General features: G+C 48.6%; 2 protein-coding genes across 6 annotated transcripts in view; one reads left to right on the plus strand and one right to left on the minus strand.

Moving 5' to 3' along the window:
- NGEF (neuronal guanine nucleotide exchange factor) overlaps positions 1-11,618 on the minus strand; it is a 37,269-nt gene extending 25,651 nt beyond the window's left edge. The window contains exons 1-3 of one of the 2 annotated variants that reach the window (XM_045034632.1): positions 11,459-11,618; positions 10,618-10,760; positions 4,014-4,318 (exon numbers count right to left, since the gene is read on the minus strand). In XM_045034632.1, the coding sequence (XP_044890567.1) occupies positions 4,014-4,318; positions 10,618-10,760; positions 11,459-11,565 (555 nt within the window). In that variant the 5' untranslated portion in view covers positions 11,566-11,618. The remainder of the gene's footprint in view (positions 1-4,013; positions 4,319-10,617; positions 10,761-11,458) is intronic. The other variant, XM_023259813.2, reaches the window with a different exon arrangement.
- A 328-nt stretch (positions 11,619-11,946) lies between these two features.
- Positions 11,947-24,202, plus strand: part of NEU2 (neuraminidase 2) — a 91,494-nt gene continuing 79,238 nt past the window's right edge. For 2 of the 4 annotated variants that reach the window (XM_023259814.2, XM_023259815.2), the window contains exons 1-2: positions 11,947-12,065; positions 14,602-14,684. The gene's annotated coding sequence lies outside the window, so the exon portion shown is untranslated. Of the gene's footprint in view, positions 12,066-14,601; positions 14,685-15,090; positions 15,641-24,202 lie in introns of those variants that run through there. The other 2 variants (XM_019838893.3, XM_019838899.3) reach the window with 1 other exon arrangement.

A 24,202-nucleotide genomic window follows, 5' to 3' on the forward strand; every position in this document is an offset into this window, starting at 1 on the left:
TTGGGCTCCGGTGCCTGTGCGCATAACCGCCATGCTAAATCACTTCCCCTATGCTTTACGACAGAAGAAAACATTTTAAATGTATATAAAAAAATGTAACGTCCAGAACATACAAAAAGCTGCTATCGATCAAGAAGAGAAGTACAGTAAAATCTTGACTTGTGAGCATAATTTGCTCTGGAAACATGCTCGTAATCCAAAGCACTCATATATCAAAGCGGATTTCAAGAACCACTGACTCAGTTGTGATCATGTGACATGTGGCGTCATGTCCTACTTGTACTGCAAGACATGACTCACTTGTCAAGTTAAAATTCATTAGAGGTGTTTGCTCGTCTTGCGGAACCCTCGCTGAACAAGGTACCCGAAATCCAAGGTCCTACTGGATAAACGCCCCAATAGAAAAATGGGCAAAGGATAAGAACAGGCAATTCTTAAAGAAACGGAAACAGCCAACAAACATATGAAAAGATGCTCAATTTACACGTCATCGATCCAGGCGGGTTAAAACGAGGTACGATTTCTTTCACCCAACAGACTGGGGCAAACATCTTGCGGTTTGCTAACTGGCACCCCTGGGGCGGTACGGAACCTGTCTTGCCTCTTTGAATGGCAAGCTGGCAGTGCCCACCACCATTTAAACTGTTCTTTGCGGCGACATTTACCCCGATGTTTACAGCGCCACTGTCAACAGAAGCCAAATTATTGAAAGAGCCCAAATGTCCATCAAGTGATGGATGAAATAGATTAGATGTGGTTTATACATACAATGGAGTACTATTCGGCGACGAAAAAGAATGAAATCTGGCCATTTGCAGCAACACGGATGGAACTGGAGGATATTATGCTAAGCCAAAGAAGTCAGAGAAAGACAGATATCACATGATTTCACTCATACATGGAATTTGAGAAACTTTACAGATTTACATAGGGGAAGGGAAGGAAAAATAAGATAAAAACAGAGGGAGGCAAACCATAAGAAACTCTTAAATACAGAGAACAAACTGATGGTTGAGGGGGTGGGGGAAATGGGGGCTGGGCATTAAGGTGGGCACTTGTTGGGATGGTCACTGGGTGTCATATGTAAGTGATGAATCACTGGGTTCTACTCCTGAAGCCAAGACTACACTCTATGTTAGCTAACTTGAGAATTAAAAAAAAAAGCATACATACGAACTTAGAAAACCTTAAAATAAACTGTTCACTTTTTACTTTTTTCACTTAAAAAAAATTTTCTTTTAATTATGTAATCTCTACACCCAAGAGGGCTCGAACTCAAGACCCTGAGATCAAGAGTTACATGCTCTTCTGACTGAGCCAGCCAGGTGCCCCTAGAGCGCACTTTGACACATGAGCACGGAGATACATGCACACAGAAGCTCTTCCGCGGGACCACTTGCTGAGTCAATGGCACTGTTTCCCTGCAAAGCTGTGCAGGGGTCCGCTGAGCTCTTTGGTCACCAGGCCACCTGCACACTTCCCTCCCCACCTATGAGCCGCCCGCCCCCGTGCTTGCCGTCACATTCATTCAAGCCAGCTGTACTGCAGGCCACAGGGAGCGGTTTTCATGAAAATTAAGCTGAAGGCTCTTAAGAGGCCAACAAAGAGCAAGTTGCTAAAAACCAAAACCCAAATCAAACTGCTGTTGAATGAAACAACTGTAAGTATGGGGGGAAACCTCACAAACATCCGTAAGGATTTTGCCCCTACGAGTCTCTGTAAGTGTCTGAACTCCAAAACCAGAGTTTTGTGACATTGTGACTACACTTTAAACAGGAAAGAGAAGACACACACAGCTGGTCCCCCGGTGAGAAGCCAGGAGCCGAGAAAAGGCCGGCACACGTCTGCACTGTGTTTTCTTGAACAACTAAAACGTGTTCATGAATTGCCTATTTAATTCTGAAACACTTAAAAATAAAGCGATACCTTCATCAACGTAAAGGATCCCTTTAACAATACAAGATGATTCGCTCCCTTTGTGAACTTATCCGAATTCGACTCTGTCCCACAACGTAACGGGTCTAGTTTTCCAATCGATTGGAGGATTTCGGTCTTTCCATGGAGGATTTAAGCAATTTACACTTATTATAACTGATAAGTTTGCTACGGACTCTGCCGCCTTATTTTATGTTGTTGGTTTTTGTGTGTGTGTGTGTTTTATGGTTTTCTTTCATTACAAAGAATATGGTTTTCTTTTATTACAAAGAGAGCCCTGTGCTCTCTGCTTTAACTTTACTTATGTTGTAGAAAGCTTATAAGTTCTACTAGAGTTTATCCCTAAGCTTTCTGAAGTAGTTCAAATCTTTATTTCTCTAATTATCAAGGTAAGAAAAAGAAATTTTTACCCAGAAATTGGTCTTTTTTCCTTGTTCCAGGGACCAAAAAAAAAAAAAAAAAAAAAAAAAAGGCCCCATGGTGGTAATACTGTGTGAAACAAGTCAAATACAAAATAGTATTGTATAATTCCTAGTTAGGGACGGCGCCGTGTCTGCCGCTGGGGAAGCCTCTAGGAGGGACGGACAGCTGCGGGGGTGGGAGGGGTGTCTCTCCACATGTTCCGGCACCTTCCTCAAGGTTGCTTTTCTCAATCCAGCGCCCCCTGCCTCCGGGGAGGTACCCCATACATCTTCATTTCCGTGGGGGCGACTGGCTTCTTTATGCCTCCTCCAGTATTTTTTATGCAAAACTGGGGAGAAGCCACATCGGGAATGGATGCCTACACATTATTTACATCAGAAGTTTCATAAGAAAAAACAAAACTCTTGACACAGCCATTTACAAGTCACTGCTCACAAGTCCCAAGGGATGTCAAGTTTTAATCCATCCCTCCTGATCGTCCCTGACCCTCCCGGGTGGGGTGCCGGCGGCTCTGCACAAAATACCGCCCCGCCGTCCCCAACGGCCCCCTAGCCTTCCCTGAGCAGCTGTCAAGCACACTGTGAGCCTGAGTCCACGTTAGGGGACTCTGGTCAGGAGTACTCTCATTCCCGGTCGTGGGCTGTGGGCACACGTTACTTGTGCCTTTTAAATAAACAAGAACAACAAATGTTTCTGTGGACTCCGGTGCAGAAGGCACAGGGGTTAAACAGGGCAGGCCATCTGGAGACCCGGCCGCATCTAGGAACAAGTTCCAGTATGGTCTTGAAGGGGCACGTGAGTGTGGGTGAGAGACAGATGATGAAACTGAACAGACTGAAAAAAACCCCAAATCTCTCCACCTATCTATCCACCTCTTAAAATTCCCGGTGAGCACCCACGTGGATCCTCGCCATTTCCCCCCAGCAGTCTCTGTCCTCACCACTGACCGGCCATGCCCTGGTGACTCTAGACCACAGGTGTGCTTTCTGCACCCAAGTAATCTTTGCTCAACTAAATGAACACGAAGGTTTCTTAGCGACGCGTTTCTCTCCCTGTTAATTTTTCATGGGTTATTTCTCCCTGCCTGCGACAAACCGTTAGGCAACCCAGTGCTTCTGCCTCAGCCTAACTCACAGGCAAGGTCTGGCTGAACCATCAAGTGAAGCAGAGAAGGCCACAAGTCCTGGATTTCCCGTGTAGGGAAGATTCGCTCGGGCAGGGTGGCAGGGGCTCCAGAATGACGCGGTGAAGGTGAGCCACAGATGACTGACTGCCTTCCCAGGCCCAGCGAGCTCAGCACCACCGAGTGCATCGGCGCTCACGTGCGCCCCACAAACACCCGACGGCAATGGCGGGGACAAAAGAATGCCACCTTGCTCTCTAATGAAACAGCTATGCTGTGAACAGGCGGGCTTGGGCTGAGCTCTCCTGGAAGGTAATGAGGTGTTTTTTGTTGCCTGTGAAATGAGGCGAACTTCCCTGCACATTCTGGATGGCTGAGCCCTGCCTGGAACTCTTCTGGTTAGCTGGAGGTCCTCCCCTCACAGAAGAAGCCTCGCCACCGCCCCCCCACCCCCCACCCCTGGTCAAAACACCTGTATGTTCTGAAAGGAGATGAGGAGATCCCACCCCCTCCCTTCCGGGCAGCCCTTTACCTCCTGCAGTTTGATCTCCTCGGGCTGGAGGATTTCCAGCACCCCGCTGCTCTGAATCTCTGGAAGATCCTGCCAGAGGTTAAATCGCGAGTGGGGGTTACTGAGCAGGCAGATCTGGGGCAGAGCCTTCCTCTCGGGTGGGCTTGCCGGCTCGTCCTCCTCCTCCTCCTCGTCCTCATCCTCTCCTGGAGTCTCCTCGCTGGCCGGGGAAACATGGGCATTGGTTTGTATCTCTGCATCCTGTTGTCTCCTGGTTTCAATTTCCTGGAGTGTTGATTTGTCTCGGTATTCCTGATACAGGAGCCCTGAAGTCAAACAGATTTGTAATGAAGAGAAGGAAGATTTCAGACAAAGATCTTTCTGAATCACTAGGTCAAGGCTCAGTACTCTTATCAAGGGCAGGCGCTGCGCCTATGAATACGTGAAGCCAGCCAGCCCCGCACACCCGTCTCCCCAAAAGGCTCCGGGCGGCCCAATGAACTGCCACTATCTTCATTTCTCGGGAACGATCAGCATATGGAAGTTTTGTTCAACAAAGAAAGAAATCCATGAATGCATTCAAAATCCAATCACACAAATATACCCGGCAAATCTAGAACTTGATGTGTTAATAACCATTGTGCACAGAGTTGATGGAGACGTCCCAATGATGTTTCAGTATCCCAACAGGATGCTTTCCCTAGCCTTAAATGCTTCAATATTAAAAACCCAAGTATGTTCATTTGTGAAATGGGAGTAGTTGTAAATTCTCATCTTGAAGGAAAGACCAGTAATTCATTCCTTTTTTTTTTTTTTTTTGCTTTTGCAATTTCAGACTTACCTCCCTGACCAATTGTACTTAAAATAAAAGCACTCTATGTCTCCAAGGAGATTTGGAGGTACATACGAATCAGCACAAACGTAGCATCTCCATAGGGAAGACCCACTTCAGACAACCTGGCTGCCTGTGGAGGGAGGGTCTCCTCACAGCAGACAAGCTTCCGTGGCCAGGGGGGTTCCCGGCCTAGCGAGACTGGGGTGGGGCCTGCGTGAGGAGGGGGTCAGACCCCTAGGGTCTTGTCTACCTGCCGCGCCACGAAGGTGGTGGTCTATCCTGTTGGGAAGAGAGAGGCCCCGAATGACCGGAGGCAAGCAGCTCTGCCCCCATTTTTGGATGGGTGTGGTTAGGAAGAAAGATGCTGGGGTTAATTCCCCAGGGGGGTGATGATGGAGACGTGCACTACCTGTGGGGGATGGGGCCAAGTACCCAATTCAGGGAACAGTGATAATAAGGTACAAGTCGGGTCCTGGTGACTGCCTGTTGCTGGGTCATGAATGGCATCCAGGTGACCAGCATGGCCACAGGGTGTGGTGGCCCCACTCAAAGAGACCAGGAACACAGGGAGAGGGTACAACTGGGGGATGGGGTGGTAGAGAGATCAGGTGCACCTGAGGGGCACCCAGGAGGAGAGGTCCCGTGGGCAGCTAGCTGGATGTACTGGTCTGAACAGCAGTTGGGGCCCCTTGATATGTCCACCTATAAAACAAAAATGATTTTCCCAAAGAAATTCTAATTGGGATAAATGTACCACTTGTAAAGCACTTTCTCTTACAATGAACGAAGTACAAACATTAGCTATTATTCCTTCCTTATCTAATTGTTAAATATATCTAAACAGGAGACAAAGGAACGAAAGAAAAACAGATTGACTTTGAAATCCTGAATGTGGCCAGATAAATTATATTCATAGACAGGAGCCAAACAAACTCGCCCTGTGGAATTAGTTGGCTTCCTATGCTCCATAATGCAAAATTGTACAGCATTTATGGTAAGTATAGCGTTTACTTAAAAAAAAAAAAAAATTGAGATCCAGGGCGCCTGGGTGGCTCAGTCGGTTGAGCAGGTGACTTCAGCTCAGGTCATGATCTCATAGCTCGTGAGTTCGAGCCCCGCGTCGGGCTCTGTGCTGACGGCTCAGAACCTGGAGCCTGCTTTGGATTCTGTGTCTCCCTCTCTCTCTGCCCCTAACCCACTCACATTCTGTCTCTGTCTCTCTCAAAAATAAAAATAAACATTAAAAATAATAATAAATAATTAAAAAATTTAAAAAAATTAAGATCCTATGATGTTGCAGTGTTAGAATTCTATGATGTTGCAATGTTACAGTGAAAAAAGAAAAGCAAAGTCTTCGTTAAATGCAATCCAGACTGAAGATCTATAAGACAGAGGTTTAACGTCACTACCTAAACTGGTTCAGTCATGAGCGTAAGATTTAACTGTTGTGCTGACATTGACCCAGTCATTCTCCTGTGATTCCAATGCACAGTGTTTCCAGAGGCTTAAAGAAATCAAGTTTGAGTTGACTTGGATTCACGTTTCCAGGTGAATGAGCCTCTCACATAGCAGGTACTCATATATTTGTTGGACGCCTTTAAAAAAATGCCGTTTCTAAAGTTTCACCAAAGCGCTTACTAATCTGGCATCTTTTTGAAGGTTCAAAAAATATGTCTTACGTATGCTACGGTCGGCATATCATGAGTAAATCCTATCTCCGGCATCTCACTGTGATACGTCTGGTGAAAAGCAGCAAAAATATCAGCATTGTGGGTAGTTGGGTTGAAAATAATAATTCGGAAATCACACGGTTGGCTGCCTCTCCCCCATCTCCTCACACCCCTTGTTCCCAGCTGGTAAGGGAGGAGTTTTGTTTGGGTGCTGACCCGTTCTGTGCTCTGGGAAGTGGGTGAATGTTGACTGATCAAAACCTACCGTGATGCTGTATTGCACACCTGAAACTAGTATTAGTTTATATGTTAACTAACTGGAATTAAAATAAAAGCTTAAAAAATAGAAGTAAAAACTTCCTCCAAAGGGTGGGGGGAAAAAAACCCAAACCAACCAAACAAACAAATATTCTTTAGAGAGAGCTCTCAATTATCTTAGCAGTATAATGGCTAGCTCCAGGGGACTCCCTTGACAACATAAAATCACAGAAATTCGTCTTAAGATTTAGAAATAAATGTCCACATCCAATGTAAATTTCCCTTAAGATCTGGCTTCATCTGCCTAAAGGGCCTCATCTGCCCTATAAGATTCACAGGGGACACTCAGCCCTAATCTCTAAGTTCAAAGTATACAGGTTGTTCATGTATATGCTGAAAGCCAGAAAATAAGTTTAACAAAACCACCTGAAACAAACAAACAAACAAACAAACAAACAAGCCGTACCGTGATAGTTTCCTCCTTCTTGCCAGTGGTGGGTTTAGACATGAGCATGACATAACCTAACCTGGCCAAGGAGAGTAAGGGGACATCCTACATCTCTGAGAAGGGCTTCCCAAAAAGATGTTCCTTACCAATAAACACTTGAAGAATAAACACTTCCCTTTTTTGCTTTTATACGTGGCTGCTTGAAGATGTGATGCCTGGAGCTATGGCAGCCATCTTGTGACATGAAGCCCAAATGTTGAGAATGGTGGAGGGAAAGGAGCTGGGTGAGGAAACCAGTTCCAGAATTTTCTACCTTTGAGATACAATATTGCCATTGTGTAATGTCATTTTTTGCTGGATATTCTGTTACTTTTGGTCAATGACTCCCACTACCAGTAATTTTAGGATTTTCTTAAAACTCTATAGTTCTTTCTGAAGCATTTAGAATATGAATTTCAACACTGTTTTTCCTGGAATTACTGTGACTACGAAGAGTTATCTGACACACTGTGTAACCATTTCTCATAACTTGTTTATTTTTATTGGTCTTAAAATTCAGATAGAGTAGCTTTACCCAAGAAGCTACATGTTAACTGATTAAATTTCTCTACTCCTTGTACTGTTAATACGATTTCCTATTTTATATCTTGTACACTCAACAAGCACAACTTTACGTGAAAATTAACTTTACTGGTAAAATCTTTCACCTGGTGTATATATTTTTAATTGTTTTAAATATTTATTTTTGAGACACACACACACACAGTGCAAGCAGGGGAGGGGCAGAGAGAGAGAGAGGAAGACACAGAATCTGAAGCAGGTTCCAGGCTCTGAGCTGTCAGCACAGAGCCCGACGTGGGGCTCAAACTCACAAGGTCATGACCTGAGCCGAAGTCAGATGCTTAACTGACTGAGCCACCCAGGGGCTCCTTTCACCTGGCATATTATTATTATTTTTTGAGTGTTTATTCTAAGAGAGAGACAGAAAGAGAGTGTGTGTGCGCACACAGAGGAGGGGCAGAGAGAGACAGGGAGACAGAGAATCCAGCGCAGCACCCGACGCGGGGCTCTATCTCACAAACCGTGAGGTCAGGACCTGAGCCAAAATCAAGAGTCGGACGCTCAACCGACCGAGCCACCCAGGTGCTCCCCACCTGGTGTATTATATTCAGGCACAATTAGAAGACCCAGTTCCCATCTTTCCTACTTAAAATGATTTGTACCAGGCTGGCTGTGCTGCCCCGTGAAAGAGGGGGAGTTCTTCGCTCCTCTTGCCCAAGCTCCTGGAGTCATTCAAAATCTCACTTTTTGAATCACTCAAATAGAAACTTCTAAAGGGTGGGGGATTCATTTAATTCTAAGTGAACACCTTTCACGTGTCAAGCATGTTAGGGGTCAGAGACAACAACAGCACACCTGTGCACACGAAGCCCGTCTCAGGGTCCATCACAGGGTCTCGGGTCCGTGGTCTATAACGACAGCTGTGGGCCATAGCGTGCACCATCCTGAGCAATTCTGCTCTGGCCTCCGTGGGAGACGCAGCAAAACCCCAGATCAGGCTACAAAATGCCCACACCTGCCTTCGCCTTTTCCTCCCCGCTTGATTCCCGTGTGGCTTTAGGAACGCGTCCTTATCTGATACCTGGCAGGGAACTCCTTTCCTTCCGGGAGGTAAGGGCAGATAGGGCTGTTGGAGGAGTCTGCTCGGCACCGGCCTCAAGCCCATAAGGGAGGAAGCGAGAAGGTGCTGACAGCTCTGGGTTGTCGTCCATCCATCACAGCCGGTGAGCACTTACTACGGATCCAGCCCAGGAGCCGGACAGAGATATTCACCAATTACACCAGCGGATACTGGAAGGGGGTGGTGGGAGAAAGGACTTGGAATATTAGTCCCTGCGGTTTGCCACATGCCGAGGGGCCAGCCCGAGTGCACACCAGCACTCAGGTCCCCTGACTCCCTGCTTCAAGCTTGTGCCACTAGCCTAACAGGACCGGCCACCTCCAGGAGGGGTGTCTCCACACGCCCGCCCGTGATGCAGAGGACAGCCCCTCTCTCCGTGAAAGGAGGCATGGAGCTCCCCACCCCCACTCTACGTCCCTCCCAGTGACGACACTGATTTTAGCCACAGAAGATCCCTTTGGAGAGGGTGGAAGTCAAGGTTTGCAGCGTATGCTAAGGCAGAGGTGGGTTTCCTCACTACGAAGGACAATGTGGCAGAGAGACGGGAGGAAAAGGTTTCTAAGGGTCTTTGCTCTCGGCCCCTGTCCGTTACCCCAGCAAACAAAGGGAAAATCTGCCACCATCACCCAGCCTGACACACAGGAAGCCCTGGTAACAACATTCCTGGAGTCAGCGCAGCCCAACAGCTCGCAGAATGCGCCCCACCCCCTCTGCTGTGCGCGGGGCTCCGCTCCTCTCGAGGTTCAGTCTGGAAAAATCCCTTCCAGGGAAGAGTGGGCTGGCCCGAGAAGTCTCCCACAAACAGGGTCTCCTGGGGCAACGGAAACTCTGCTTCCACTCAAGACACCTCACGTCTGCCTCAGTGACTCAGAGAGAGGACAGTAATGATGTATTCAGGGATAAAATTTCCCAACCTGGCGTTTTAATTTAACGGACAAACTGCTGCTCTGACGACACCGAAGGACAAAAAGATTTTCTGAGCAGCCGGTACCATTTTCCAAATAACGGAGCCCACGCTGCCCCCCTTCACTACCCCTTCACTACCGCCGGTGGTGACTGTCACGGGACGGACCTCGTTTGACGTCGTTAGCAATTTTTGACTTTTAAATCCAAGTGCTTGAGTTCTCGGGACACCTTCTCGACCCACTCTGCGTTCACACAGTTCTTGAGCCACAGCTGTGCCCCGCACCCTGGGCCACGTTCCTGGAAAAGCAGGTGACACCAGCCTTCCCTTCCTAACCCAGGGGCCTCTGGGGCTCCCACTCCGTCTCCATTTTACCCTTCCTTCCCACCACCGCCTCTTCTTCCTGAGCCTGGGTCTCCGCAGAAGCCATTCTCAGACCTGGCGGTCTTCCCAGGTCTTTCCCAGGCCCCTCCCAGGAGGGGCTCCCCCAGCACCCCTTCCTGCAAAACCCAGCAGGGCCTCACCCCTGGTCTTTTTGGCAGAAATGACAAGGGGGCAGAGGGCCCTCCCCCGGAAAGGGCTGGGCAGGTAGACCTCTCTGGAGAGCAGGACTCAAATGCACTTGCTGGAACCCAATTCTACAGCACTATTAAAATGTGGCAGTTTTGCCTGTGGAACCGCTTGGAACCGAATGTGTCAAAAACGTCCCTTAGCCACACGGGATACGGTGCTCGCAGAAATGCAACGGCATCTCACGGGCAGGGGGCCCCTCCGAGTCCACCAGGGCGCTTCCCAGCGGAGCCCCGCCGCCGCCGCCAGGGACACCCACCTATCTGTTCGATGAGGTTTCTCCACGAGTCTGCGGGAATGGGGTGGATCATCTGCAGGGCCTCGGTGAGCGTGGTCGGGCTGTCGGCGAGCGCCGGGCACTCCTCGGGCGTGGCCCCATTTCCCGGCGTGGAGGACGACTCGCTGCCGGAGAGAAGGAGGCGCAGCGCCGGTTATTTTTAAGCCACGACAACCTTGGCCGGCTCGCGCGTGGTGTCCGCACAGGTGGCCCTGGCCAACTGGACCCCAACGCGGGACGGGCCAGGCGGGCCCCACAGGCCCTTTTGGTCACCGCGCCCGGGCGCGACCGGGGTGATTCATTCCCACACCAGCCCGCCCAAACCCTTCATGTTTTCGGAGCTCGCGGGCAGGCGTCGGAAACTTGGCGCGCCCCTGCCTGCTCCGCGGCGCCGACCGGCCGCCCCGACGGGTCGGGCGGCCGGAATCCCAGCCGGCGCTGCTCACCCCCTGCCGTCCGCTTGTCGCGCGACCCCCGGCCCCCGACTCCCTCCGGCTCCGATCCTCGCGTCCCAGGGCCACGCGGCGCGAAGAGGGGTGGAGGGGGGGGGGCGCCGAGCGGGACGCGCGCGCCCAGGGCGCCTGGGAGGGGGCGCGGGAGGAGCCCCGGGGCGGGGATCCGGGCGTCGGCGGCCCGGGCTGGCGCGCACCCCCAGCCCCCGGGCGCGGAGCCCGCACGACCCCGGCCGCAGGTGGAAGTGGCGGGCGGCGGGGGCACCGGAGCCGGGGGCGGGCGCTAGGCCGCGGGGGTCGGCGTCCCCCGCGCGGGGGCCAGAGGCGCGCGGGGGCGGCGCGCGGGGGTCGCGGCGGCCGCGGGTCCTCACCTGCCCGGCAGGTGTCCCGCCGCCGAGTCGCGCGCGTCGCTCTCCGAGGTGGAACTGTCGTGGTCCACGGCGCAGGCGGCACTGAAGGCAGCGGCCAGCAGCTCCATGGGGGCCGGCGGCCGGGCGGGCGCTGGGGCCGGGTCTCGGGCCGCGCTGGGGGCTCGGAGCCGGGCCGGGGGCGACGGGCGGGCGCCAGAACGGGGTCGCAGCGCGCGCGGCTGGAGCCGGAGCCGCCGCTGCCGCCGCCGCTGCCGCTGCTGAGCGCTCCCGCGGGCGGGCGGGCGGACCGGCGGGCGCGCGCCCGGAGGCTCCGGGTTGCCACGGCAACGGGCGAGGCGGGAGGGGCGCGCGCGGCGGGGGCGAGGCCGGGCGGCGGCGGGGCGGGGCGGGGGAGCGCGGGCTGGGCGCGACCGGGGCCCCGCGGGCGCCGACTGCCGCACGGACCTCCCGGCCGGCCGGCCCGCCCGCGCCGGGCGCTGGGAGACGGGCAGGCAGCACGGGCGGGGGCCGGCGACCTGCGCCTTCGCCTCCCGCCCCCTCCTCGTCGCCTTGGCCTGCCCGCCCCCGCACCCCCCCCGCCCCTCGGCTCGCACGGCGAACTTGGAAGGTACCGGCGAGGTGACCCTCTGCCCCGCCCCCCCCTCGAACCTCCGCCCTGCCCACGCCGCGCAGCCCCTGCAGCCCCGCCGCCCCCGACAGGCACCCGCCCGGGGACCCAGCCTCGGTGGAGTGCGTCCTCGCTGGAGGTGCCCCTGGCCGAGGGAGTCCGAGGTGGAGCCTGGGGTCCTGGAGACACCCTGCACCCTGGCTCCTGACACAGACTATGCAGACGGGGCCAACCGGAGGCCTCTCCGGGAGAGGCCTGAGGCCCCGAGGCCCTGGTGGCCGGGGCTGGGTATGGAGGGGCGAGAAGGGAGAAACCAAGTGCCCCCAAACTTGCACCCGGTTTCCCTGCCTGGTCACATTGTCTCTGGAATCTGCACGTTCGTGGTTAGTTCAGTCCGCTTCTGGATGCACAAAGCAAACAAAAGGGGTAACGGGGGTCTAGTGGAATGTCAGTGATCCGGAGTGACGTGGAAATCTAGAGGCATTTTCATACAGCGAGACGACCGGCCTCGTCCTTGTGTCCCTTTCTGAGGCCAGCCTGCCCGCTCCCTTGATGGGCCCCCGGTGACAGCGCCTGCTTCTGCAGGCCGGAGCCAGTTCCTGAGGAGGCCTGGGGCCTGGGGACTGGAGCGCAAAGAGGAAAAAAATCTTCCTCTGAGCATTGCCCTGCCCGTTCCACCCACCGGGCATTTGTTTAAATGAACCAATTCCTCCTTTGGGGATGCAAATACTCCTGGTGGGAGCGGTTTAGCTACTGGTTAGTAGGTTGGCCCTGATGGGTTCCTTAGCCAGCCATCTGGAACACAGTGGCGGCGGTGGTGGTGGTGGTGGTAAAGGCAGAGGGGCAGGGATTGGGTGGGGAGGAAAGAAAGCAGCTTGAGGGGAGGCTTGTGGCCTGGGAGAGAACTGCCCTCCCCAGACAGTATCAGGGGAACCCCATGGACCTTGCCTGGTCCGTCCTCCCCTGTTCTGACTCTGGGGAAGGGTGCTTAGGTTGTCTGAAATCCAGTTCCTAAAGCTGCTACCTCACTGTCCGTCCCCTCTAGGGTCTAAAGTCTTGCTCATAAGGCCTCAGATTATTTGCATGACAACCATCTGCTCTCCTCTTTTTCCGAGCCAAACCCCTTCCTCCCTTGACTCATTCCACACGTCCTCTCTTCAACTCCACATTTTCGTCTGCTCTCTGGCCCTTTGCACCGGGATGCCTCTTAATCATTCCACCAGTGCACTCACATGTCCCCACCGCCCCCAGCAGCCAACCAGGGCACCAGGCCCAAGGTGAGAGCCGGCCTCAGCCTTCTTCGTATCACTCCAGGTGTCAGTGCCTCACTGAGCCCCCTGGATCCCTGAAGTGCTTCAAGGCAGGACGCACCCCGCACCCCCTGCATTTGGACCTCTCCCCAGTCCATCCCTGTCTCTGTCCCTTTTCTAAATTATGGATCTGCTTTGGCCCCTTCCCTGCTTAAACACCTGTGTTGGAGTCCCAGGGCCACCAGCTTCCTGGCGCTGTAACAGGCTCGTCACCAGCCTCCTTCTCCTTGCCTGCTTCCTCGGGGCCCCTGCCCTTGCCGGCATCTCTGAGGCTTTGGCTTCCCCACACGCTCGTCCGGGCTCTGAGCTTTGCAAGTGCTGTTCCCTCTGCTGGAACTCTGTTCCCCTAGTAAAGTCCTCACTCTCGCAGGTGGAGGCACACTGGGGCTTCCCCACCAGGCCCTTTCCCCTGCAGCAGCATTACCTGGCACTAGAATTCTCTGTGAATAGGGCCATCCTTACACTAAGCCATGGATGGGTTCCTGCCTCCTGCAGGGCGAGCACCTTGGTGTGTCCTACTCATCTTCCATCAGGGCCCAAGGAAGAACAGTGTATGGGCATCACTGGGACCGGCAGTCAGGATGGCCTCACCGGCCCTTAAAGATGTAGCGCTCTGTGGAAGCTGCTCCCATCATACTTTGCTTCACCAAGGGGAAAAGATTCATTTTTTTCAAAATCAGAAAATACTCAGGTGAAATTACATATATTAAGATGAGCATAATAAAACCTTCCAATTGAAAAAGAAGCTAAAAATATCCTCCTAATTATAAAATCGGTTTAGAAAGTCATTGAGTTCTGAAGGCATATAACTTGAAGCTAAAGGCTGTGTGTTCTCCTTCCTGTCGTGTTTGGTGCTTAACAGGCTCTTACTAAAATCTCCATTTAACCAACATCTGCTCAGGATCGTTCACAAGATACGGATAAATATTTCAAATATCTATACCTGGTTAGTACGTGGTAGGTGCCGCATACGATTTGCTAAGGAACGAATGGTATGTTTTGAAAAATATTCAGTTATTGTATATATTTAACCTAAAGGTTGTGTATTTCTTCCTTTGGGTTATAAAAGTTAAATATTGGAAACAAGGTGGATTCTTATTTATGTAGCAAGCTCAGCCTTGAAGGGCCCTCACTTGTATTTACAAAAGGTTACTTTATTCTGAAGGAGAAAAGGGAGAACCAGAGAAAATCTAGAAATAATCTGATCCGATACTTTTGTTTTACAGAAAACGAAGCCCAACCAGGGGCTTAAAATGACAGGCCCAAGATCACACAGCTGGCTAACGGCAGACTTTTGAAGTATTTGCTAGTAAGTATGCTGTGCTGTGTGGGACAAAGGAACTGTACATTTCTATTCGCTTATGCTAAGTGTTTTTTAGGGTCACGTGTATGTCACCAGTCTCTCAAATGTTAAGACACATTTGTATTTTTTTTTTTATTTTTTTTTCAACGTTTATTTATTTTTGGGACAGAGAGAGACAGAGCATGAACGGGCGAGGGGCAGAGAGAGAGGGAGACACAGAATCGGAAACAGGCTCCAGGCTCTGAGCCATCAGCCCAGAGCCTGACGCGGGGCTCGAACCCACGGACCGCAAGATCGTGACCTGGCTGAAGTCGGACGCTTAACCGACTGCGCCACCCAGGCGCCCCAGACACATTTGTATTTTTAAATCTAGTAGGAAAATGACTTGGTTTTTTTTTTTTTTTTTTTTTTTTTTGGTAGTAAGAGGCTAATCCTTACATAAACGTTGGAAATATCTAGAAACAAGTGCTTGATAGTGTTTAATGACCTGTGTCTTCTAACGCCATGAATGAACTGTAGTTTATTTTTGTCACTCTCAAAAGGCTTTTTAGTTGCTTTGAAAATCAACACATTGAAACCACCTAGGTAGCCCCGACAGTCCATCCACAAGGGGCCACTGCCTCGAGGTTAAATGGCCCCCCAAAATTCAGGGAGAAAGTTAGGAAAAGGACAAGACGTACCTCTCTCCTGCAGTGCAACCCTCTGTAGTAAAGAGTTAATCTTACACAAAGAGAGGTTTAGCCTTTGTCTTCGGCTCCAGGCAGGTGATCTCTGAGCCACCGGAATGTGGGAATGTGACGTCTGATAGGAGTGTCTCTGCTTGCCTGGAGACCTGGGAGCAGATAAGGTGGGGACCTTGGACTGTGTGATAATAGCTCAATCTCCAGAGAGGCTGAGGACTGTGTGGCCAGCCTGTTCCAGGTGATGGAGCCCCTTTAAACACTCTGGACACTAAGGCTCAGGTAAGCCTTCCCGACTGTCACACATTGCTGCCAGGGAGTGGTAGCACTGTCCATAGCTCCGTAGACACTTGGAATTCCAAGTAGAACTTTTCTGGGCCCTGTCCATGCATCTCTGCCCTTGGCTGATTCAAATCTGTAGCCTTGCACTGAATAAGCCATCACTGCGAGTATAATAGCTCTCAGAGAGTCCTGAGTCCTTCTACTGAATTTTTGAACCTGAGGGGGGGTCTTGGGGACTCTCAGCTTCTGCAGTTGGTGTCATAAGTGAGGGCGGACTTGTAAGTTGTCCGCACACATCACAAGCCTCTAATTTGATTTAGAGTATGGTGGCCGTGTTCCCTTCACAGGCTTCCTCTCCATGATGCCTTATTCTCCCCCTCAGTGTGCGCTAAGCACAGTGGCCGGGGTAGTTTTCCCCGGACATATCTGATCCCACACATCTGTTACCTTCAGTGACTCCCCAGTACCTTGTTGGTCATTCGTGGCCAGTGAAGTTAATGTAGAGTCCAGGCTGGGGCTGCCCAGATGAAAGCTGGGTCACCCCTGAGAGCTCCCGAGCCTGCCTTTTGCTCTGTTAGTCCTGCTCTGTTATTACCCACTTGTGTGGTATCTCTTCCCAGTGAACCTGAGATTTGGGGGGAAGCTATGAAGGTGTCATTTATCTTTGCGTCCCCAGCATCCAGCACATCCAGGAGGCATCAGGAAATAGTTGGTGAATAGGCAAATACGGGGGAAGTCGGTAGGTGTTACACCGATGTGTTCTTTTCAGTCTCTCTCCTACAGTTACTGAATGCAGCATTGGCGTTCCCTTGCTGGGGCATCTTGGCCTTCTTTGGTCAATGAAGATTTCTTTAACTGATCTCTTTGGGAACTAGCAGGCTTCTGGGGCAGCTGCCTCAAGTTTGGGGCAGGTAGCTGTGACCTGTTTTGGGGAGTCAAAAAAAAAAAAACCCCAACCCAAACCTCGTTTTAAACCAGATTCACTGTTTTGGTAACGTGAGGAATATTTTGTGTTTGTTCATCTTCTTTTCTGGTATGGTTGCCGTGGTGGACAGTTATTATCGTTTTGGTTAAATAGGGAAAAGCTCAGAGGGACAAAGAGATACACAGGAATCTCCGTCTGGCTTCAGGAGATATGCCCACGTTGGATAGGTTTCAGTGATTGAGGTTGTTGGGCTTGCTTGCTGGAGATTGATACTGTCCTGCTGAATTACGTTTTCAGAATCAAAAATACGTGGCCAAGCTTCGCTCTGCTTCCAGCTGTGAGAGGCAGCCTGGGTGAGGTTGCGCGGCTAGTGAAACGCTGGAATTTCCAAAGCATTTTGGTGGTTTATGTGTCCTTATGGTGTCCTTAAAAGGCTGGGGAAATGGTGGCCTTCTCTTCGATTATGAGGTGCAGACAGTTGTATGGCCTTGATAGAAATGTCTTTCTCAAAACTGGCTCCGCAAAATGACTCACGGACAAGAAGCTGTCATGCTGTGTGTTTATCTGAAACGGTGGAAAATGATGGAAGGCCTGGGCTATGGATTTCTTTGGAATATTCCCAACCGAGGAGGCTGGGACACATAGGGCCCAAGAATTTTGGCTGCGGGTGATGTCACGGACTTTTGACCATTAGGAGCATCTTGAAAGAAGGGCAATCTAAGGAAAAACACTGTCATTTGCAGGGTATTTTGAGGATGAAATTTAGAGTAAATAAGGAATTGCCTCAATACACATAATTTACATTTTAGGCTGTGGCCATGGGGGTTTATACACTCTTGGTTGAAACTCAAACTGTAAAGGAATTAATATCCCACTTCCTTTGCTTAAGTTTATTCATTTTAAATTACTTTATACACTATATAGTTAGATCTAATTTAGTCTTACATATGGTGGGTCCTATATGTACTTTACAAAGAGAAATTATCATTATCATTATTATTATTATTATTATTATTGCTACTACTGTTACTACTACTTAGGAAGCCAACATTTAGCACTAAAATACATTCACTATTAGAAAATGTAGGGGCGCCTGGGTGGCGCAGTCGGTTAAGCGTCTGACTTCAGCCAGGTCACGATCTCGCGGTCCGTGAGTTCGAGCCCCGCGTCGGGCTCTGGGCTGATGGCTCGGAGCCTGGAGCCTGTTTCCGATTCTGTGTCTCCCTCTCTCTCTGCCCCTCCCCCGTTCATGCTCTGTCTCTCTCTGTCTCAAAAATAAATAAACGTTAAAAAAAATTAAAAAAACAATTTATTGCCTATTGCCTTAACCATTAGCCAAATGTAGCAAAATTGTATAGGTGTGAAATGAGAAAGGAAACGATGTCCATTCATAAGCAAAGCAGACTTGAAGGAATGGCGTGTAGTTAACAAAATTAATAACTAGCAATTGTTCAGATATTGTTCCTTGAAAATCGCAAATAACTAGATTTTAAAGAAGTACTTTTCGTAACAAGAAGTGTGTGGTGGGGTCACTTTTCATTTTCTACGGAAACAAATTCACCTCACCCTTAATATCCAGGAGAAACAACGTTTCTTGTGGAGTCACCAGGAGTAAGCGGAAGGATTTAGAATCTCATAAAAAGGCCAATAGGTGTTAAGTGGAGACCCATCACCTTACGAAAGGTATTAGAGACAAGAATGAGATGTGCTGTCAGACAAAGTGCCCCATTCCGGGTTTTAACTGCCCATCATAATGTTGACAGAAACACCTCCTCCCCCCCCCCCCCCAGAAATTCAAAGGTTTTACTACTTTTGATATTTCTATTTTGAGGACTCTAATAAGGGAACTGGCCACCACGGCATACATATCAGCACCAAACATTAGCTATCGTAAAGAGGAAGCACGATTTTTCAAGAGCAGATCGGAGACACAGCGGTGAAAGTGTTTTAAAATGAACAGCCAGTGTTAGCCAAGGCTTGGAGACTGTCATTTGCGTCTGGGGGTGAGAGTGTGAATTCAACCTTTCTAGAGGGCACCCTGGCAACCCATATCATAAACCTGCAAATGTTCCTACTCTTTGGCAAAGAGGTTCTATTTCTAGGAATACATCCTAATAAACTGTAAGAATCTGTGTGAGAAAAACGGCTATAAGAATGTTTACCATAGTGTTATTTTTATTAGGGAAATGTTTGGAGCAACCTAAATGTCCAGTAACAGGAGATCGGCTCTTTAAATTATGACACAGCTCTAAAATGGAATATCATTAAAAATGATGTAGAAAATATTTCATAATCTGGAAAGATGTCCGTAATACATTGAATGGAAGGCAGGTTCTGGATGGTAGTATGATCTTATTTGTTTATAAACAGACTTCAATACATGAAACTTTAGGCATACATTTGTATTCGTGAGAGGGCTGGAAGAATGATCAACGAGAACATTTCACAGTACTTGTAGTTGGTTGGATTCTGAGGGAATTTTCCTTTTTATCCATGTGCTTAAAATTTTTTTTTCTGCAATAAATGTGTCACTTATGTAACAAGGGGGAAAAAGTTACTTTCAAAAACAACATCAATATCTTAATGTGCATAAATTTAGAGCATGAGTTTAAAGTGTTCGTGTAACCATAGGGAATCCTGATGACCTTGAAAAAGGGGGCTGAGCCGTTTGGCATTCTCTAGATTTACTTGGGGGCAGAGAAACACCTCAATTCATTACATAAATCTTGTAAAAAGCTCGTCAGTTTCCAAGGAACCGTGAATTCAGATCTTACAGTAGATTACATCCCGGCATCTCTAAAACTAAAGCTCTTACCTGATAGTGTAATTTGCCTGGTTATAAAAATAGTCCCCTTCCCAGAAATTCCCCTTTTCCTTCTATAATTCCACAAGTATGACTTCTAACCAGGTTGCTTTTTCTGCCTTTTTAATTGAAGTCATGATGTCATAAAGGAGTCATCAGAGAAATTACTGCCTCCTGTCAAAGGCAGTTCTTTCTAATGCCACAGCCCTCCCCTGCCTGGCTGCGGGGCTACATCCCACTTGTGCTGCTTCAGATGCCTCCTCCTCCGGGAAGCCCACCTTCCATCCCATCCCATTGCTGTCTGTTTTCACTCACTCTCAGGATCTCCTGTAGCACTTCACTAAGGCTTCTCTTAAAGCTTGATTACTTTCTTGGAGAATTAATTCTCTGTCCTGTGGGACGGTGCAAGGAGACAGGACTCAGCCTGATTGATGTCACCTCCTTTACTGTGCGGGCAGAGACCTTGTACATGCTGGAGGCTCTGGACATGTTTGCTGAATGGAGCCAGAGTTGGGGGAGGCTGGAGAGCACACAGACATGCTATTGGTATCATCCCAGTGCATGATGGGTAAGTTATAGTCTTAGAAACACCTCATGGACCCTTGTCCTTTACCCGCTAAATACAAACCTTTCCTTGCTGCTCCCTAGAAAGTTCAGTGCACCTTTAGCTGGAGGACCATTATTACCTGGGGCAGGTGTGTGTTGTGTGTAGGGCGGTGGGGATCAGTTTACCAGCAAAGAAGTGAAATTTCACTTTTGCTTCTTTACCTATTTATTGTTTACCCCTCCGCCAAGCAGACCAGTTGATGCTTCTTTTCCTAATTTTAAACCCTGTCTCATTTTTTCCGGGCAGTGAAGATTGCATGCTAAATTATTGCTCTTTCTAAAATGTTGTTCAGCCTGGAGTAGCTTTTATTTGTCAGAGTCAGCGGGATCTCTCGGCCTGTTGCTCTATTAGGCTCCGGATAAAAAGACAGTCCTTAATAGGTCTCTCTTTTCTTCTTAACCATGAGGATCTTTTGTAGGGGGTCTCAGAGGAGGGTCTTAAGCTCCCCAGAAATACATTCTTCTGTTTGAAATTAGCATTTGTTCTTAAAAAAGAAAGAGACTGTAACCTGTCATCAGTTGAGTGTTTTTGCTTAGAAGTGATGGATTCTTACCAGGAGAGAGGAGAGCTTCCTTGACACAGTGAGTCAGAGAAATGACAGCACGGAACGGAAAAATTCCTTCCCCTTGAAAACACCTTAGACTACACAATGTCCCTTCCTCAACCCCAGGCCCTCATTTTCAGCACTTTACCTGCTGTGACTCTCCATCGATTATGCACCTGTCTTAAAGGTGAAGGGCTCTAAGCTTTCTGGATTGAAACCCACTTTATTATCAAACTGAACATCTTCAGGGAAAACATGCACTCATATATGTTGCTGATGGGAGAGCAAAACTGTCCAACCTCACACGGAAGGGAATTTGCCTGTAACTGGCAAAAGCACATATGTGCAGCGGACTGACTGTTCGTCTCCCCCCAGTTCATATGCTGAAATCCTAACCCTGAGGTGTTGGCATTTGGAGGTGGGGCCTTTGGGAGCTGATCAGGTCATGGCGGCGGAGTCCTCATGAATGAGATTGGTGTCTTTATGAAAGACACCACAGAGAGATCCCTTGCCTTGGTTTTGGATTTCCCAGCTTCCAGAACTGTGAAATGAAATGTTCTATACAATGCTATTCTGTTATAGCAGCCCAGGCTTATGGAGACAATGCGCACTTGCCCTGTGCTCCAGCAATTTCTAAGAATTTACCCTGAAATACGAAACAAGATATGCGCAAAGTCATTCACCGTGGCATTATTTGTTATAGCAACATGTTGGAAACAACCTCCATATCCAGGAGCCTGGGTTAACACATTATGAGGTAGTCACCCAGTGGGGTACTATGCAGCATTGGTACTATGCAGGAAGGCATTTCTGAATGGACATGCGTGATTTCCAGCATTGTGTGAAACAAGCAAGGTGTGAAAAAGCGTATGTAGTATGTGAACTAAAGAAAGGGGGAAGTTACCCAGGTACACATGCACAGTTTTTTTTTTTGTTTTTTTTTGTTTTTTGTTTTTGTTTTGTTTTAAATCTCAAGTAAGAATCCCAGGAAGGAAAACAGAGAAACTAGTAAATTGGTTACTTCCAGAGGTGGGGTCGAGGGTAAGACTACTGAGCATACCTTTTCCCATAGTTTTGACTTGTGAACCATGGAGATGGTTTACCTATTCAATACATAAGAATTCAATAATAAAGAAAAAACTGAACATGTGCAGAAAAAACAGTCTAGCATTGAAAAAAGAAATAAATGAATCTAAGTAATTATCAAATTGATAACAGAAAAAAATTAATTTAAGGAATTTCTGAGTATCATATGTTATACCATTACTGAGATCTATTCTGGGACTAAAAAAGCAAAGAAATCTTAAACTTTACTTAGGAGGTGGTGTGGGCTGAGCTGTGTCCCCTGAAAAGAGGTGCTGAAATCTTAGCCCCTGATACCCATGAAGGTGATGGGACTTGGAAATAGGGTTTTTGCAGATGTAACGGAGTTCAGAAGATGTCATACTAGATGTCCAATAATGGGTATCTTTGTAAGAAGAGAGAAATTTGGACACAGAAATGCACAGACAGGAGATTGCCCTGTGAATATGTTGGCAGAGGTTGAAATGATTCATCTATTAAAAAAAATTTTTTTTAAATGTTTGTTTATTTTTGAAAGAGAGAGAGAGACAGAGAGTCAGCGGGGAAGGGACAGAGAGAGAGGGAGACACAGATTCTGAAGCAGGCTCCAGGCTCTGAGCTGTCAGCACAGAGCCCAACGCAGGGCTCGAACTCTCAAATCGTGAGATCATGACCTGAGCTGAAGTCAGATGCTTAACCTTCTGAGTCACCCAGGAGCCTCCCCCTTTAAAAAAAAAAAAAAATTTTAAATGTGGAATGATGCATCTACTAAGCTAAGGAAAGTCAAGCGTTGCCTGCAACCCACAAACACTAGGAAAGAGACTTACTGACTCTCCCCTACAGCCCTCGGAGGGAGCATGGCCTTGCCGTTGCTTCGACTTTGGACTTCTCATCTCCAGAACTGAGAGAGAACAAATTTCTATTGTTTTTAAGCCACTCTGTCTGTGGGACTTTCTTACCGCAGCCCTAGGAAATGAGTATGGTGGGCTTGTTGCAGGTGATGGCACAGAGAAATCGTGAAATTCTGTAACTGTAGACTAAGGAAATATCCCACAGTATACTGATGTTGAGAACCAGCGTCCTGACTTGTAGAAAAGGGAGATGCAAACATGAACCGAGAGTAAGGAGGAGCGCTGTGTGTTGAATGGGAACGGAAGGGATCCATATGTGCGTGCAGGTGTGCACACACGTTTCCTAGCCGTGTGCACTGAAAAGCAGTGCTAGCAACAGACAGCCCCCAGATGTTGGTTTCTAAATACTATTTTCACTAACAGGAGCTAGGACTCTGGAGAAATGGCCGGCTGCAGGTTTAGAACATAGAAAGTATAAGAAAGTGGGGCGCCCGGGTGACTGGGTTAAGCGTCTGACTCCTGATCTCGGCTCAGGTCATGATCTCATGTTTGTGGGTTTGAGCCCCACGTCAGGCTCTGTGCCAACAGCCCAGAGTCTGCTTCGGATCCTCTGTCCCCCTCTGTCTGTCTCTCCCCTGCTCGTTGTCACTCTCTCTCTCTGAAGTAAATAAAAACTTTTAAAAACATTAAAGAGGGGCGCCTGGGTGGCGCAGTCGGTTAAGCGTCCGACTTCAGCCAGGTCACGATCTCGCGGTCCGTGAGTTCGAGCCCCGCGTCGGGCTCTGGGCTGATGGCTCGGAGCCTGGAGCCTGTTTCCGATTCTGTGTCTCCCTCTCTCTCTGCCCCTCCCCCGTTCATGCTCTGTCTCTCTCTGTCCCAAAAATAAATAAACGTTGAAAAAAAAAAAAATTAAAAAAAAAAAAAAAAACATTAAAGAAAATAGACAACTAAAAAAAAAAAAAGACAGACTGAAAACAAACCCACTGTGAATCATACTGATACTCAAAAAACAAAGCAAATCAAACAACAAAGGAGGAGTTTTCTTGATAGAAGAATATCAACTAATATAAATAGAAGGAACACCAGAACATTCCCATTTTGCAATTCTCAATGTAATGGTTAACTCAGGAAGGATTATTAATGGATGTTAAAAGCCACTGAGTTAAAGGTTAATAGGAAGAAGATATTTATGTGGTTTCAAACGGTCTCTGTGGATAACTTAGTAGTTGTGAAAGGAAAAACTTGTGCCTTTACTTCTGAACAATCTGGCAGCTTCCAGTTAACTAAATGACCAAATTTAGCACCAGGAATAGTAGGCCAGCTGACTTTAGTGCTTCCTGATAAGATGCAACTTGAAGTACACATCACCTGGATGCATTCTTGCTAAAAATGGGTAAACTGAATCTAATTAAGCATCTAGGCCTAACTTCCCATTTAAAGAAAAGACGGGCAGTAAAGGAACAAGTCAAAACACTGCACGAGGAGGCAGTGAGACAAATCCATAGTGGGGGCCATACCACAGTCAACAACCCTGGATTCTCAAAAGGTCAGTCACGGTAAACCAAAGGGGAGATGTTCTAGGTTACAGCAGTCTAAAGAGAGCAAGCTGCCAAATGCAGTCCTTGAAACTTGGTGACATTCTTGATTCACAAATCCCAGCTTGAAAGGCATTTGGGGGACAATCAGGAGAAATTTGAATATAGATTGGACATTAGATAGACTATGGAGAGATTGTGGATTTTCTTATGTGTGATAATGACATTCTGAATC

This window comes from Felis catus, chromosome C1 (genome assembly GCF_018350175.1).
Source record: "Felis catus isolate Fca126 chromosome C1, F.catus_Fca126_mat1.0, whole genome shotgun sequence".
Taxonomy (NCBI): Eukaryota; Metazoa; Chordata; class Mammalia; order Carnivora; family Felidae; genus Felis; species Felis catus.